Source organism: Muntiacus reevesi, chromosome 9 (assembly GCF_963930625.1).
Source record: "Muntiacus reevesi chromosome 9, mMunRee1.1, whole genome shotgun sequence".
Lineage (NCBI taxonomy): Eukaryota > Metazoa > Chordata > Mammalia > Artiodactyla > Cervidae > Muntiacus > Muntiacus reevesi.
Window position 1 is genome coordinate 50313706 of NC_089257.1, and position 17957 is coordinate 50331662.

The following is a 17957-nucleotide window of genomic DNA, read 5'->3' on the forward strand; positions in this document are numbered from 1 at the left end:
ATGGTAGGAAAGAGTGGCTAGAGCTCTTCTCCCTACAAAGACCTCCTCTGATGGCTGGAATCAGATCGGGCGAGAAAGTTCCAGCTGGAGCAGAGGGCGTGGTTCCCCCAGCAAGCATCCTCCACTCTGCACGCTCACTCTGCCACCACTCTGGCAGGTGACTAAAGCTAGCCCAGTTCAGAAACCTGGACAACGTAAATAACACACGGGCCCTTTCCTGTGCTGGGGAGGGAGGACGAGGAGGAGTCCCACCGGCGTCACAGGACTTGGCAACACAGCGTGCCATCGATAAGGCTCTCAGGAAACACAGCTTCCTCCCTTTGACGGGTGTGGAGGGACCCTGAGAGCAAAGGTAGGGGTCAGCAGTCTCTGCAAGGGGCTGGTTCTCACCCCTGACAAGGGACTATGAGAACCTTCCTGTCAGGATGAGACAACAAGACCCCACGGCCATCCAGTCAGCAGAGTACAGAGCACGAGATAAACAAGTGCAAAGATGTTGGATGCTTGCAATTCTTGCCACGACCCCATCCGTCAGGCTCTTTCCTCTGGGGACCAGCCAACAATCTCAATTCTCCTATAGAGCATGCACATCTTGCCTAAATGGTGTATCAGAATTTACTGAGCTTACCTTTGACTCTTGACTTTGTTTGGACATTATGTGAAAATTACATATTTTCATCAATTATTAACCAAACTTATTTTTCAACCTTGATTACTCACTGGCTGCTTTTCTTTTTTTCTATAGAACTTTTTTTTTTTTTTTTACTGTACAAGGCCTTGAGGGCTCAGGGAAGTGTGGTTTAGGTAAAGAACTGCATGACAAGGCCAGCTCCCAGAGCAGAGAGCTCTGCCTCATGAACTGTCACTGGCAGGCAAGGCGGCAAAGCCATTACCCTCCAGAAAGGTGATGACGTTTGAGGAGACCAGTTTGGATGTCACTGTGGGCCTCAGAATTCAAACTGCCTTAAGAGGCCTTAGATAAAATCAAGGGCCTCTGTGAACTGTCCCCTACCAGACTCTTTTTCTCACTCTTCAGCCATGTTGGCTGTTTCCTCTTCAAACACACTTACCTCATGTGGGCCCAGGGCCTTTGCATTTACTGTTCTTCCCTTTTTTTTCATTCTCTTACATTTGTAATTCAGTAGTTTTTAGTATATTCATAGAAGTGTACAAACATCATTACAGTCAACCTTAGAACTTTTTAATCATCCCCAAAAGGAACTCTGAACCAATTAGCAGTCACTCTCCCAACCCCCATCCTGAGCCCTAGACAATCACTAATCTACTTTGTCTCTGTGGATGTCCCTATCCTGGATATCTCATAAAAATGGAGTCATACAACACGTGACTGACTTCTTTCACTTACCATAATGTTTTCAAGGTTCATCCACCTGGTAGCATATACAAATACTTCATTTTTATGGCTGAATAGTATTCTATTCTACAGATATATCATTTTACTTATCTGTTTATCAGTTGATAGGCATTTGGTTTATTTCCATTTTTAGCTATTATGAAAAATGCTTGCGGTTGAACATTAACATTCCAGTTTTTGTGTGGGCACATATTTTCATCTCTGCTATATATGTAGGAGTGGAATTGCTGGGCCATACAATAACTGTATGCTTAACTTTTTGATGAATTGTTATTCAAAGTGGCTGTACCATTTTACTGAGAATTTCAATTCCTCCACATCCTCACCAACATTTGCTACTGCCCATGATTTTATTGTGCTTCTGTGGTGGCACAGTCAGGAAAGCATGGGCCTGCGATGTGGAAGACCTGGGTTCGATTCCTGGGTTGGGAAAATCCCCTGGAGGAGGGCATGGCAACCCACTCCAGTATTCTTTCCTGGAAAATCTCCATGGACAGAGGAACCTGGAGGTCTGCAGTCCATGGGGTCACAAAGAGTTGGATATGACAGTGACTAAACATAGCACAGCATATATTTTCTATTATAACTATTCTAGAGACTTAAAATTATATCTCACTTTAGCCATTTATGATAAATGATAAATCACTGACTTAATGACGTTATTATTCATGATAAACCATTTGAATTTGCATTTCCCTAATGACTAAAAAGTGATGAAAGGAAGGCACCTAAAAGATGGCAGAGTAGAAGGACATGTGCTCATCTTCTCTGAAAACTCCAAAACTGCAACTATCTGCTGAACCACCATTGACAGGAGAATGTTGGATCCTACCCAAAAAAGACCCCACATCCAAGGGCAAAGGAGAAGCCTCAAAAAGGGTAGTAGGGGAAAAATCACATTTAGAATCAAACCCCATAACTTCCAGAGATGCTCAGAGGGCTCAAACAAAACCTTGTGCATTGCAGGACCCAGGGACCCCACAAGAGACTGAACCAGACCTGCCTTTGAGTGTTTGAGTGTCTCCCGTGGAGGTATGGGTCAGCAGTGGCCGCCGCAGGGACAGGGACTCTGGCAGCAGCAGACCTGGGAAGCAAGGCATGTGAGCCCCACCATAGAGCCATCAAGCAGACAAACCCACAAACTGGAGCAATGACCCCACAAGAGACTGAGCCAGACTTGCCTATGAGTGTCCAGGAGTCTCCAGTGGAGGCATGGGTAGACAGTGGCCTTCCGTGGGGTCAGGGGCACTGAATACAACAGTCCTTTTGAAGGAGGACCCCCTACCATGGTTTGGCCTCAGGCCAAACTTCAGGGAGAGAACACAGCCCCACCCATCAACAGAAAATTGGGTTAAAGATTTACTTAGCATGGCCCTGCCCATCAGAGCAAGACCAGGATTCCCCACAGCCAGTCCCTACCATCAGGAAGTTTCCACAAACCTCTTATCCTTATCCATCAGAGGGCAAACAGAATGGAAACTACAGTTACAGAGAACTAACCAAACTGATCACCTGGATCACAGCCTTGTCTAACTCAATGAAACTATGAGCCATGAAACTATTTAGGGCCACCCAGGATGGACAGGTCATGGTGGAGAGTTCTGACAAGATGTGGTCCACTGGAGAAGGGAATGGCAAATTACTTCAGTATTCTTACCTTGAGAATCCCATGAACATTTGAAACGTCAAAAAGTTATGACACTGAAAGATGCGGGTGCCCAATATGCTACTGGAGAAGAGTGGAGAAATAACTCCAGAAAGAATGAAGAGGCTGAGCCAAAGCAAAAACAACACCTGGTTGTGGTTGTGACTGGTGATGGAAGTCAAGTCAGATGCTGTAAGGAACAATATTGCATAGGAACATGGAATGTGAGGTCCATGAATCAAGGTAAATAATTGGAAGTGGTCAAACAGGAGTGAGGCAAGAGTGAGCATCAATATTTTAGGAATCAGTGAACTAAAATGGACCGAAATCTGTGAATTTAATTTGGAAGATCAATATATCTACTACTGTGGGCAAGAATCCCTTGGAAGAAATGGAGTAGCCCTCATAGTCAACAAAAGAGTCCAAAATGCAGTACTTGGGTACAATCTCAAAAATGACAGAATGATCACTTTTCGTTTCCACGGCAAAGTTTTCAATATCACAGTGATCCAAGTCTATGCCCCAACCACTAATGCTGAAGAAGCTGAAGTTGAAAGGTTCTATGAAGACCTATAAGACCTTCTAGAACTAACACCAGAAAAAGATGTCCTTTTTATCATAGGGGACTGGAATGCAAAAGTAGGAAGTCAAGAGGTACCTGGAATGATAGGAAAGTTTGGCCTTGGAGTAAAAATGAAGCAGGCCAACCAAAGGTTGACAGAATTTTGCCTGATCATAGCAAACACTCTCTTCCAACAACTCAAGAGACGACTCTACACAGGGACATCACCAGATGATCAATACCGAAAGCAGATTGATTATATTCTTTGCAGCCAAAGATGGAGAAGCTCTCCAGAGTCAGCAAAAACAAGACCCAGAGCTGACTGTGGCTCAAATCATGAACTCCTTATTGCAAAATTCAGACTTAAACTGAAGAAAGTAGGGAAAACCAGTAGACCGTTAAGATATGACCTAAATCAAATCCCTTACAATACAGTGGAAGTGACAAACAGATTCAAGGGATTAGATCTGATACAGAGTGCTTGAAGAACTATGGACAGAGGTTCAGAACACTGTACAGGAGGTGGTGATCAAAACCATCACCAAGAAGAAGAAATGCAAAAAGGCAAAATCATTGTCTGAGGAGGCCTTACAAATAGCTGAAAAAAGAAGAGAAGCAAAAGGCAAAGGAGAAAAGGAAAGATATCCATCTGAATGCAGAGTTCCAAAGAACAGCAAGGAGAGATAAGAAAGCTTTCCTCAGTGATCAATGCAAAGAAATAGAGGAAAACAACAGAATGGAAAAGACTAGAGATCTCTTCAAGAAAATTAGAGATACCAAGGGAATATTTCATTCAAAGATGGGCTCAATAAAGGACAGAAACAGTATGGACCTAACAGAAGCAGAAGATATTAAGAACAGGTGGCAAGAATACACAGAAGACCTATACAAAAAAATCTTAATGGCCCAGATAACCATGATGGTGTGATTACTCACCTAGAGTCAGACATCCTGGAGTGTGAAGTCAAGTGGGCCGTAGGGATCATCACTACAAAGAAAGCTAGTCGAGATGATGGAATTCCAGCTGAGCTATTTCAAATCCTCAGAGATGATGGTGTGAAAGTACTACACTCAATATGCCAGCGAATTTGGAAAACTCAGCAGTGGCCACAGGACTGGAAAAGATCAGTTTTCATTTCAATCCCAAAGAAAGGCAATGCCAAAGAATGTTCAAACTACCACACAATCGCACTCATGTCACACACTAGCAAAGTAAAGCTCAAAATTCTCCAAGCTAGACTTCAACAGTACTTGAATTGACAACTTCCAGGTGTTCAAGTTGGGTTTAGGAAAGGTGTAAAAACCAGAGATCGAATTGCCAACATCTGTTGGATCATAGAAAAAGCAAGAGAATTCCAGAAAAGCATCTACCTCTGCTTCATTAACTATACTAAAACCTTTGACTGTGTGGATAACAGCAAACTGTGGAAAATTCTTAAAGAGATGGGAATACCAGACCACCTTACCTGCCTCCTGAGAAATCTGTGTGCAGGTCAAGAAGCAATAGTTAGAACCAGAACATGGAACAATGGACTGGTTCCAAACTGGGAAAGGAGTATGTCAAGGCTGTATATTGTCACCCTGCTTATTTAACTTATATGTAGAGTACATCATGCGAAATGCCAGACTGGATAAAGCACAAGCTGGAATCAAGACTGCTGGGAGAAATATCAACAACCTTAGATAATGCAGATGACACCATCCTTATGGCAGAAAGTGAAGAGGAACTAAAAAGCCTCTTGATGAAAGTGAAAGAGGAGAGTGAAAAAGCTGGCTTAAAACTCAACATTCAAAAAACTAAGATCATGACATCTGGTCCCATCACTTCATGGCAAATAGATGGGGAAAATATGGAAAGAGTGACAAACTTTATTTTCTTGGGCTCCAAAATCATTGCAGGTGGTGACTGCAGCCATGAAATTAAAAGATGCTTATTCCCTGGAAGAAAAACTATGACCAACCTAGACAGCATATTAAAAAGCAGAGACATTACTTTACCAACAAAGGTCCATCTAGTCAAGGCTATGGTTTTTCCAGTAGTCAAGTATGGATGGGAGAGTTGGACTATAAAGAAAGCTGCGCACTGATGAATTGATGCTTTTGAACAGTGGTGTTGGAGAAGACTCTTGAGAGTCCCTTGGACTGCAAGGAAATCCAACCAGTCCATTCTAAAGGAAATCAGTCCTGAATATTCATTGGTAGGACTGATGCTAAAGCTCCAATATTTTGGCCGCCTGATGTGAAGAGCAGACTCATTTGAAAAGACCCCGAAGTTGAGAAAGATTGAAGGCAGGAGGAGAAGGGGACAACAGAGGATGAGATGGTTGGATGGCATCATCGATTCGATGGACATGAGTTTGAGCAAGCTCTGGGAGTTAGTGATGGACAGGGAAGCCTAGTGGGCTGCAGTCCATGAGATCACAAAGAGTCAGACACGACTGAGTGACTGAACTGAATGACTAATGATGCTGGGCATACTTTCACGTGTTCATTGACCCCTCATACATATGTATGTATGTATTTCTTTGAAGAAATGTCTATTTAAATCTTTTGTCCACTTAAAGATATTAGTTGTCAATACTACTCAGCCATAAAAAACGAAGTTGAAACTTTTCCATTTGCAGCAACATGGATGGGCTTGGAGGGCATTATGATAGGTAAAATAAGTCAGAGAAAGACAAATATTGTATGATCTCACTTATGTGAAATCTGAAGAAATACAGCAAGCTAGTAAACATAACAAAAGAGAAGCAGACTTATAGATATAGGTTACCAGTGTGGAGAGGGAAAGAGGAAGGAAGAAGGGCAATATAGGAATAGGGGATTAAGAGGTACAAACCATAAAAAAAAAAAAAAAAGCTGTAAAGATATATTGTACAAAAACAGGGTATATAAAATTTTATGATGACTATAAATGGAGTACAACTTTTTAAAATTGTGAGTCATTATATTGCATATCTGTAACTTATATAATATTGTACAACCATATTTCAATAAAAATTTTAAAGTTATTTTTAAAATTTCACAAATGTTATGTTATTGAATTATAAGTTCTTTATATATCATAGAAACAAGCGCCTTATCACACACATGCTTTGCAAATATTTCCTCCTATTCTTTGGGTTGTTTCTTCACTTTCTCGAAGGCATTGTTTGCATCACAAAAAGAATGTTCCCTTATGAACCTTACCTGCTTTCTGAGTTGGAACCACCTCACCTGGCCCTTTATTATTCTTTTTGTTTGGGGTGCATTAGCCCTACCTGGACTATTGGACTTTGACCCTTCTGGGGTCCAAACTCAAGTCTGGTGCTCTTGTGTTCCATCCAGAGTCAAACACAGTGGCCACCCAGTGTGTGCTCTTGTGCAGCTCATGCCCTGATTTTACCTTCCAGGGAGGGACTTGTGGACCCGCAGTTTGCGAAGCAGCACATCAGAAATATTGGGCATGACATCCAGCCCGCCCTTTGACTCTTCTTCCTCAATAGCTGAGGAGAGTTCAGAAGGGTGTCCTGGAAAAACACAAAAAAGCATTTAACTTATAAAGTGTCTGTTTGAAATCACAGTAATATTCTTGGCAATTTGCTTAAGGGGGTAAGGAAGAACTTTAACATTTATTAGAACCTGGTTATATGCCAGGGGCTTCATAATTGTTATTTTATCCTCACAATAACCCAATGAGCTAGACTTTAATCATCCCATTTTACAGGTGGGTAAACCAAGACTCAGCAAGATTAATATTGTATTGGCCAAAAAGTTCATTTGGGTATATCCAATCAAACCCTTTGGCCATGCTTACGGTCACAGAACTTGTAAATGGCAAGGACTACAAACAGTTCTATCTGCTCCAAGTTCTCTGTTCTTCCCACTGCTCCCCCCAGTACCAAGCAGTCTCTTTTGTCCAGGGTCTGAGATTGGTTTTTGGCAATTGGAAGCTGGTTGGCTCTTTGGCTATACTGTTTAGAAAAGTCCCCTCTATTTGGCAGGCTTCTCAGGAGGCCGGCTGCCCAACTAATCTTCCTATAATGAATTCCACAATCTGTGTCCTGCTTAGAAATAAGCATTTGCTTCCATATTCCAACAGATAGGAGTAGAAACAGGGTTTTTCCAGAGTAAAACTAAGGTCACTAGATCTTTGATCTTTTGTGGATCTCTGAAATAGTTGCCTCTGAGTTAGTTGCCCTGAGTTGCCTCAGGACCAATAAAAAGCTTTTTTTTCTTCAAATGTCTCCTAAACCTTTCCTTAGTCTGTGCTCTGAAGACAGAAATAACAAAGCCAAGTGTTCCTCTTTCCCACAAATTTTTCTCATGTTCACAGAGAGCTCCAAAGCTTCGTTTCTCCATTTTCCCAACTGTTCAGCGTGGCCTCTAGAAACATCCCATGCCCGCACATTCTGGCTATTGCTACCCCAGAGGCTCCAACGCGCTCCATCAAACTCTTGTCTCTGGAGCACGTTGGCAGTGTCCTTTGCATTGACCTCAGTTATTCATCTGGCATAGACTTGCTGTGCCCTACGGGCTCATAGCACACTTCGAATTAAAAGTCTCAAATCTCTTTTACTTGAGCTAAATCAAATATCAATGTCTCATACAACGCTTACTTTCCATTGCAGGACTTTATATAGTTATCCATCTTTTACCATCTTTCATGGGTTTGGGCCTAGCAGATTTCCAGAACGATAGTCAAGGCCTGAGATCAGGACTATGGGCAAGGTTGTAGTAGCCATGTAAATGGAGCGAAGATTGGGAGTCATGAATTAGAAGCCTCCTCAAGCGAGATCACGTGGTGAGATGATTAGGTATACTTTGGCTCTAGGTGAAGAATGTTTACATGCTTAGATCTTTCCAACAACTGAACAGTGTTGATGATATTCCTGGTCCTCAAGGCATCCAGCAAAGTCTGGAAAGCCATCTGTCAGAGCCAGGGCAGTCAGCAATCCTTCTTGGGATATGAGACTCTACTTATATCACATAGCTAGTTCTCTTAGCTACCTGTTACCTCTTGAGTTCTGCCCTGACACTGCTCTCTGACATTTCCATGTGACAGATGGCAAACCTTGTGATGCCTTTGGCCTTACTCTGCATTTATGTATCCCCACTGCACCCAGCAGGGAGATAATGAAGAAGTGGGCTCCTGAGAAATCTATAGGATTGACAGAAATATACAAGATCTAATAATCATAGGGAAGTCATATGAGGGGGTTTTTGCCTGGAAAAGTCCCCTAGGTAGAACCCCACCCCCTAAAATAGCTGTCTTAAGAGTGATCCCATGGGATTTCCCTGGTGGTCCAGTGGCTAAGACTCTGCGTTTCCAATGCAGGGGCCCAGGTTCGATCCCTGGTCAGGGAAATAGACCCCACATGCATCAACTAAAGATCTCACATGCCACAGTGAAGATCAAAGATCCTGCATGCTGCAACTAAGAACTGACACAGCCAAATAAATAAGTAAATATTATTTTTTAAAATGGTGATCTTAGAACTAGTGGCTCTCAGAACCAGCCACCCTCCTGATTGCAGCCAAATTGACAACAATGCCAACAAAAAAATTTTAAGTCAACTAAAAATATATCGCAACTCTCAAATACAAGAAAAGATAATAATCTTTAAAAACAATGGTCAGAGAAAAAATTTCCTAGAAATAAATGTAGAGCTCCCAACCTTGTTAACTCTTTCTTCCTCCCTCAAAGAATCAGTCCAGAGAGGAAGATATCAGAGGTAATAGTAAGGTTGTGACAAACTTTTGTAGTCACTTTTGTGACTACAGAGCCAGAAGAGAACAGGGCCAAGGGGTGAGTGGGCAGACGCAGAGGTGTTCAGAAAGTCTCTCTGGAGTAGAAAGATCTCCACCCCACCAAACAACACTCCAACAAGATGAAAAATTGCCTATCCTGCTGTTTGTTTTTCATACTGAGGAGGAGAGGAGGAGAAAGGAAAAGCAGAATGATAACACGGTATTCTACCAGAGCTGACGATTTCAGACAATATAAAGGGATTTACCAGAAAGGAAGATACATGAGAAAATAAATCAAACAAGTCCCTCTGATGGAGTGAGTGGCAGAAGACACATGGAAAACCCCAGCTGAAAATTGACCCACCCATCCTGCACTTGTGAGAAATAGCAGAGTGGCCAAACTCTTTGAATTTTGTCTGTCTTTTCTTTCCTTTCTCTGGCAGAAGAGTGAGAGTGGCTGCTGGCAATGCATGGGTCAAGGGTGGAAAATAAACACCTGGGTAGATTGTCCCTATAATTCTACCCTGAATAGGTGAAATAATCCATGCCTTACTACTGCCCACCCAAGGGAATAGATATATTCCCCCCCCCCCACTTCGCTGTAATAAATTCAAGTGCTACTGTACGAACAAAGTTATAGAAAAAGAGCAGAAACCAACCCACAATCACCACCACCCACAGCTCCGTCTGAACTTCCCCTTTTCCCCATTCTCCAGGCAGTGACCAAGCAGACACAAAATACCCGGTCCTCAGCTAAGCGCTGCCAGGAGGACAGATCTCAGAAGAGGTAGGAAGAAGTCAATGAAAATTGATCTACACGATATATCTAGGTCCAGAGAAACTTCAGGTAGAAATGTTCTTATCAAAAATAAATTAAATGAAAACAAATGTCATGGCAACTACACAAAAATAGTCAAAAGAGGAAGGAAAGTGGGGAGGAAGGTATAAAGGAAAGAAGAAAGGAAATATGCAGGACACAGATGTCAGGATGGAAGCAGAGAGGCAAGAAACACGTCGAAAATGCATTTTGTGTCAAGGGTATGCCACAAGTGCTTTGATTCAAGGGGAAATTAGAACCCCCCCACCCCAAAATGAAAACAAGAACCAGAGGTGAAATTAGAGGATGGCATAAGATGGAAGAAGATTACAATCTGAGAAAATAAACTCTAGACCAAAAATAATTTAAAAAGCAAAAAATTCTAAAAATATAGATCTAACCAATATGTTGGAAATATGAAGAAATAAAAACAAAGCCTCAAGTTCAGTTAGTGGAGGAAACTGAGATGAGCTCAAGGAATAAAAAAGGAAAGAAAGATTCAAGTATTGAGAGGTAGAATAATGGACCTACAGTGGAGACACTGATGAGAAATTTCCAGATTATGGTGGCTCTGAAGTAGGGGAAAAACAAAAGGAACAAAGAACAGAGTCAAAGACATGAGAGAAGAAAAAATTTCCTCCATGGAGTGAAAAGCCAAATTTGCAGACTGAAAAAGCACACCACTACAGAAAAAAATACATGTATATATAATCTTATTCTTTCTATGTATGTAGATATATCTTATATAGATCTTTATATATGGATATGGAAATGCTTCTCCAACTACCCTCATATTAAGAGTAAGCCACCTACAGGGAAAGGTGAAGATTGAGAGGTGCTGTAAATAAGCTGGTCTTAGACTTCTCAGCAATACTGAATACAGTGTAGCATTTATAAAGATCTGGGGGAAATAGAGATCCAGAATGTATAAACATCCAAGCGCTCTTTCAAGGGACTTCCTTCCCTGGTGACTCAGTGGTAAAGACTCCACCTGCCAATGCAGAGAGGCGTGTTCTGTCTCTGGGTCGGGAAGATCCCCTGGAGAAGGGAATGACAACTCACTCCAGTATTCTTGCCTGGGAAATTTCATGGACAGAGGAGCCTGGTGGGCTACAGTCCATGGGGTCACAAAGAGTTGGACGTGAGTTAGTAACTAAACAGACCAACAGCAACAGTACCTCAATGGTATTTTTGAAGTGTTTCTATTTCTTGTTACTTTGTGGCTTAGATAATCATACACTGCATCCTTTTTAAATGTATATCAAGACTGGTTCTGGGCCCTTGATTCTGTTTTATTCTGATAAGTACTACACCACTTTAATTATTACTGCCTTATAATATGTTCTAAGTGTATAATCAGTTACTTCTCCCCTCTTGCTGTTTTTTTTAAAAGAGTATTCATTATATTTTAGATATAAAGATTCAGTGAAAATCAATAGAAAGAGCAACTAGACAAGAATTCAGGAGATTGGACTTCATGGCCAAATACCACTTAACAGTGTCTGGTGTCTTTCAATGTGTCTGGTGTCTTTGTGACACTCTGGACTGTAGTATGCCAGGCTCCTCTGTCCATAGGATTCTCCAGGCAAGAATACTAGAGTGGGTTGCCATGCCCTCCTCCAGGGGATCTTCCCGACCCAGGCATCAAATCTGTATCCCCTCCTGGGCAGGGAGTTTCTTTACCATTGAGTCACCTGGGAAGCCCAGTCTTTGAGGTAACAGAATCTTAAATCTTCAGATACATATATCTTATTAAATAAAACAAAATTCAGAAGTATTAGTAAGACAAATACAAATATAACTATAAATATAAATTGCTAGAAAACAGATTTGCTACCCCAATTAAGGAGAAATAATTGGGCTTCCCTGGTGGCTCAGATGGTAAAGAATCCACCTGCGATATAGGAGACCTGAGCTTGATCCCTGGGTCAGGAAGATCCCCTGGAGAAGGGAATGGCTACCCACTCCAGTATTCTTGCCTGGAGAATCCCATGGACAGAGGAGTCTGGAGGGCTATAGTGCATGGAGTCGCAAAGAGTTGGACACGACTGAGTGACTAACACATATACACCGGAGAGAATAAAAAGTTGTTGCTTTTTAAGAATTTATGGGGTTGTGGCAAAATTTTTAAGATAAATCTTTTTCTAGGGTTTTAGACCTGCTTTAATAAAGAAGTTAGAAATTAAAAGTAAAGATTATATCATATTTTTTCCAAAGATCTCATCTAAAGATGATTTTTTAAAAAATTAGTTCTTTAAAAAATTACTGGATATTTTACTTCTGTGAATCCGCTTGTCAATGCTGAATAGGTAGGTGTTAGTTATTATATGTCAGACTGTGTGCTAAGTCACTTCAGTCGTGTCGTCTGACTCTTTGCAACCCCGTGGACTGTAACCCGCCAGGCTCCTCTGTCCAAGAGATTTTCCCAGGCAAGAATACTAGAGTGCGTTGCCATGCCCTTCCCCAGGGGATCTTCCTGACCCAGGGATTGAATCCATGTCTCTTAAGACTCCTGTATTGGCAGGCAGGTTCTTTACCAGTAGCGCCACCTGGGAAACCCCTATGTCGGACTGGGGGCTTCCAGCATAGCTGGTGGCACCGTGGACATGAACACACAACAGTCCTTAGGCAGAAGGCTTCTGTGCTGAGAATGACTGAATGAGCATCAGCCATCCGGAGAGGGAGTCTGGGGTGGAGGGGAGGCAAGACCTCCCCCCAAGTCTTCCTTTCTGAAGATAAGTCTGGCAAGAGGGTGGGTGGGGCCTTGCAGTCCCCAGGAAGGAGGGGCTGGGGTCTGGACTGCAGATTAGAAAGCAAGAGATGACTCTGATGTCTCAAAAAGAGGAACTGTTCTAGCTGGTGACATCCTGGGTGTGAGAGGAAGAGGAAGCATCAAAAGTTCAGGCCTGGGTCACCCTTCCAGACCCACTAGGTGCTAATGAGACTCAGGGAGGGCTGGCAGGATCTGGAACAGGGGCTGGTTGGAAGGAGGCAAGTTTGGAGGTTCTCTGAGTGAGCAGGAAACACCCTCTGATTCATTCATTCATCCATCTGCAAATATTTAGCAAGGGCCTGCTCTGCGTCCGGCCCACACTCGCCACGGGGACGGACAAAGGCCCTGACAGGAAGTGCAGTGTTTACACGTTCAGCTTCTTTGATCTGGAGAAAATGAATCCAGCCCTAGCCTGAGGAGAGTGTCTCTTCAATCTCACCTACCTTTTTCCTGCTCGGCTGCTTCACTGAGTTCTGGAAGCTTGAGCCCCACTAAGTTCTGATTTCTCAGCAGGATGTGCTCCTTTTTAGGGAAAGAAAGACAACATTTCAGATGGCGACCTCACGCTGGACTCCTCCCCTCGGTTCTCTGGCTCTGTGACTGCTCAGTCTCACGGAGCCGACACTAGGAACACGGACCGTCACGACATCTGAGGGGCACTAGGAAGATCGCTTCTCTCCCGGCCCAGAAAGGTGCTAGAAACTCCAGCTTCAGCACCCCATTCCCTGAGTCAGGATTTGTTCTTGGCGCAGCCACCTTTTAAAATAGGCCTGTGAGCCTCAGAGCGAGAGAGCGGCCAGCCGCACGGTGGCTGAAGGCTGGAGGACAAACAGAAGCAGAGCCCGGGGCTCTGGGGAAAGGAGGGTCCCCTGGGTGTGTGTGGGGTTGCCAAAGATGGAAACAATCTCTGTGATCTCATGGCTGTGCTCGGAGCTGGCCAGAGCCTCCTGCCTTGTTGTTCTTGGGCAGTGAGTGCCCGCTTCCGGGACTCGTGGCCTCCCCTGCCCCCAGCTCCTCAGTGGCCTGTGATGGCACCTCTTGAGATGTTCAACTCTCCAAATCAATGAGGACTGCAGATTGCCACCTCAAGGCAGCAGGCCAGCAGCCCCTGCAGCTGGGGGCCTCACCAGCAGAGCTGGGGAGACATGGGGCTGCTGACTCCAGGTATGTGGCACAGGAAGCCTCACACTTGTACCAAGTCCAAGACCAGCACCCCCAGGAGGAACTGCTGGACAGGGCTCCTCAGCCCCATGACTTGTGCCTTCTAAGAGGGTTTCCAGTGTCCCTGGAGCAGAGGCCACTTGGGCCGTTTGCCTCCTGGATGAAGGAGAGGAAGAGGCCAGCAGAGGGAGCTCTGGCCCAAATGGAAGTCACAGGCAGGGCCCTGTACCTGTTTCTTTAGCCAGCTGCCCACAACCAAGCAGCTCTCAGGACCCTGGCTTGGGGTAGCGGTGCGGGGCTGGGGATGAGGTCAGATGCAGGGCAGTGGTTAGTGAAATCGGGCTTCCAGATTCTTTGTACTTTACTGAAGAGAGAAATGCAGGGGTCTGGGGGTAGCCTGTTGCCTGGGCCTGCCCTCTGATGCCCAGAAGCCCAAGAAGGCAAGTGCCTGACTATTTGGCTTCCTTGGCATCATTCCACCCTGTGGAGTCCTGGCTGCCTTGGCCTGTGGTCTGGATTGGCCCTCTAGGGAAGGAGGGCTCAGGAAACCTTAGTAACCTCAGTAACCTCTTTTCTTCCTCACATCCAGAGCTTTCTCCCCCTATCTCTGGATGCCCCCCTGTCATTCCCTACTTAGGGTGGTAGCCTCATGACAGACAGTTGTGTCTGGTTTGATGGTCAGTGAAAGCTGAGGACATCACAGATACTAGAAGAAATTCACCAAGAGGAAGCAGCCCTTCCTGGCCAGGTATGATGGATTTGAGGCCCTTTGTCAACAAGCAACAGGGAGGAAAGCTTGGGGGCATGACAGAAAGTAAAGCCATTCCATCCTTGTCTGTCCAAGGTGACAGGGCATTCCACAAAGACTTCTTGCTCATAAGGCATTAGCTCTGGCTGGAGCGGGGAAAACACAGCCCAGCACTGAAGGCCCATGTACCCCTCCATACACCCATTTTCCCCTCAAAATGTGGCTTTGTGTGGCAGCTACTTCCCAACTGACCTCGCCCGAGTGAACGGGTAAAAGCCCTCAAAGATGATATTTATGCAGAGTGCATAGCCCAGCGGGTCTGGCTTATCAGGGTAGGGGACATATAGGGCTCTCCAAGGCCCACGTCTGGGCCAGAGCCACCCCATTCCAGGGCCCAGCTCAGCCCAGCGGTCCTCAGCCCAGGGTGGGGACCTGCATGCACAGCCCGCCCAGGAGGCCCCAGAAACCCACCTCACGAAGCTTGGTCAGTTTCTGCATCCGCACAGGCTGCACTTGTATCTGAAAGTCTTTGAGTCCGGGTGCCTTGGCCAGCTTGCTGCCAGCTTTGCCTGTAAAACGCTTCTCTTCCTCAGCCAGCGGCAGCTTGGCGAGCACTTTCTGCAGCCGGGGGCCGGGCTCTTCGGGGCCGCTGTCCCAGGAGACCCCCCGCAGCAGGGGCGGCCGGGACGTCGGGGGCCACAGCTCAGCTTTGGAACCAACCTTAGACCCCGTGGGCTCTCCGATTGTACTCTTCCCCTGGGGGGCCTGGGGAGCCGTCCCCCCAGAGCCCTGGGTTGGAGCTCTGGGCAGCGGGTTGCCCTCCTTGGCTGTCTTTGCCGGCGGCTTCCCCAGCTCGCTCTCCACAGGGCCAGGTTGGGGGCTGTTAAGGGCCATCTTCCCACCACTGCCTGGGCCGGAAACTGGGCCCTTGGGTATGGCCTCCGGGTGCTGGAGGGGATCGAAGTTTTCCTTTTGTTCTATTGTAATTTCTTTGGACTTCTCAACTGTGGGAGAGCGGGGAGTCAGCCTGCCCTGAGACAGTTTTCTCTGGTCATTCTGCTTCCGGTCAGCTAGCCCTTTGAGAACATTCTGAAAGAGACAGGGTAAATTTGGGACCCCGGAGGCAGGTTGGAGAGGAGAAGGGCGAGTTCACTTCTGCCGTGGGGTCTCTACCCCACAGACCCTGCTAAGGGGGGTGGGCTAGGTAGAAAGGGAGGACTGCAAAGTCACATCTGAGCCAGTAAAAGGAACCCACAAACAAGCCTGGGGTTTGTAAAACAGACGGGACAAGGGGACCTGCCATTCAAAACCTGCCAAGAGCTTCTCGAGGGCTAGGAGCTGCAGAGGACAGTGGGACGGAGGGCAGCACAGGGGCAGTCACAAGTTCTGGCTTTGACTCAACTGCCCCAGATTCTAGCCCTACTGCCTGGCAGGGCCCTTAACTCTTAGGGCCTCGGATTTCCCATCAGGTTTGTAAACTCTCTGAAATTATATGCGAATGTATATGTGCTGTTCATGGGCTGTATGTATTTTTCTGGGAAGGGAATCCACAGCTTTCAATAATTTCTCAGAGTTCTATGATCCAAAAGAGGCTACAGATCACTGAATGAGGTGATTCTTGCAAAGCTGACATTTTACTGTTCAGAAGTGCTAAGATTCTATATTCTTTCATTTCCCAGGGAAACCTGCTTTGTGAGGTGTATGTGGGTCTGTGTGGGTATTTGTGTGGCTGTCCTATGTGTGTGCTGACGCTCTAATAGAGGACTCTATCCCAGACCCAGTTCTATTAATAGATGAGATTATATTCTATGCTGCCCTTGACACCACCTTGAGCAGTTGACTCTGAGCAGGTGTGGGACTCTTCTTTTTCTCATCAGCCAAGATAAAGTTTTCCAGGTGACCCCCAAGAAGAGCCCCAACTAGGGGCTGGAGCTTGCCTGCAATTTTCATGCAAACTGACTGGAACAGCAGACTTGCCTGACTTTTGCTGGGTCCAGAGGTCCCCCGGGTCTCTGGCAGCAGCCTGACTGGGGGTCTAGGGCTATGAGCAGGACCACCATGGAGGTCATTCCCACTAAATCCCACCGCACCTCCTCACCATTCCAGTCAATGAAGGGCAGAGGAAATTTCTAGCTTCCTCAGCCTGGACCTTCCACTCACACACACCCACTGGCAGGCTGCCCAGGGCCTAGCCTTCTGGGACACTGTGTCTCCCACACTCCAATCATCCCAGCTGGGCAGAGCCCAAACTCACAGACTCGCCAAGGTGAGGTGAAGGGACTTCGGCCTCATCCCTCTTCTGCTGGAGAAAGTAAACACGAGTCAGCCAGCAACGTGAAGAGACTTATCTCCTCTTGAAACACCCTCAAGGAGACCCTACAGTGGTGTCAATGCCTCCCCCACCCAGCAGCCCCACCTCCAGTGGGTCACGGGGGGCCTCTCAGGAGTTAAGGGGTAGGACAAGAGACTGGCCGGCACAGAGATCCCACAGCAGCCCCGTTACCTGTGGTGGAGCTCCAGGCAGAGGGGATGGTGGGTCGCTGCACACATCCAAACCTAAAATAGTCCAGATGCTGGTGAGTGACGCCCAGCGCCCCCAGACTCTCAGCTGTCCTCCCCAGAAGTTCCTCCCTCAGGTCCCTCAGGCTTGGAGCCAGTGTTTGTTGAATACCCCTCACAATGCTGCTCCACGGGGAGCCCCCATCTAATCATCACGGAAACTGCATAAGCAGGCTGGGGCAGAGGGAGAGCAAGGCCACACAGCCATGAGAGGCAGCGCTGGACTCTGAACCTGGGTTGCCTGGCCCGAGCCTGAGTTTGCCCTGCAGCTCCAACCAGGGCAAGCTGCTCTCCTGGGCACCTCACTCTTTCCCTGGCTGAGCTGTGGTTATGGCTCTGAACGCAGCCTCATGAAGGGAAGCAGTCAAAATACAAACTGTGGCTTAAGTAGGGGACTTTGCAGTAAGCTCTGAGGTCCCCTCACTCCGAGGCCTCTCTGGACAAGGGGCCCTGGTCACAGCTCGCTCCCACCACCTTGCACCCATCCTCACCCTGGGCCAGGCCCATCTCCCCATGCTAGCTTGAAGTCCTGAAAACAAGCATATCTTCCTCTTCTGAGGCAGCCCAGTCAGGCCCCGGGGGAAGGG

At 46.0% G+C, this 17957-nt stretch overlaps 1 protein-coding gene and 1 non-coding gene across 6 annotated transcripts in view; one reads left to right on the forward strand and one right to left on the reverse strand.

Annotated features, from left to right (window-relative positions):
- Positions 1–17957, reverse strand: part of IRAG1 (inositol 1,4,5-triphosphate receptor associated 1) — a 120192-nt gene that overhangs the window by 36288 nt on the left and 65947 nt on the right. For 4 of the 5 annotated variants that reach the window (XM_065943765.1, XM_065943767.1, XM_065943769.1 and 1 more), the window contains 5 exons: positions 17315–17367; positions 17066–17113; positions 15283–15900; positions 13346–13424; positions 6968–7091 (listed from right to left, as the gene is read on the reverse strand). In XM_065943765.1, the coding sequence (XP_065799837.1) occupies positions 6968–7091; positions 13346–13424; positions 15283–15900; positions 17066–17113; positions 17315–17367 (922 nt within the window). The remainder of the gene's footprint in view (positions 1–6967; positions 7092–13345; positions 13425–15282; positions 15901–17065; positions 17114–17314; positions 17368–17957) is intronic. The other variant, XM_065943766.1, reaches the window with a different exon arrangement.
- TRNAG-UCC (transfer RNA glycine (anticodon UCC)) lies at positions 8857–8928 on the forward strand. Its single transcript has one exon. It is a non-coding gene; the product is annotated as a tRNA-Gly (tRNA).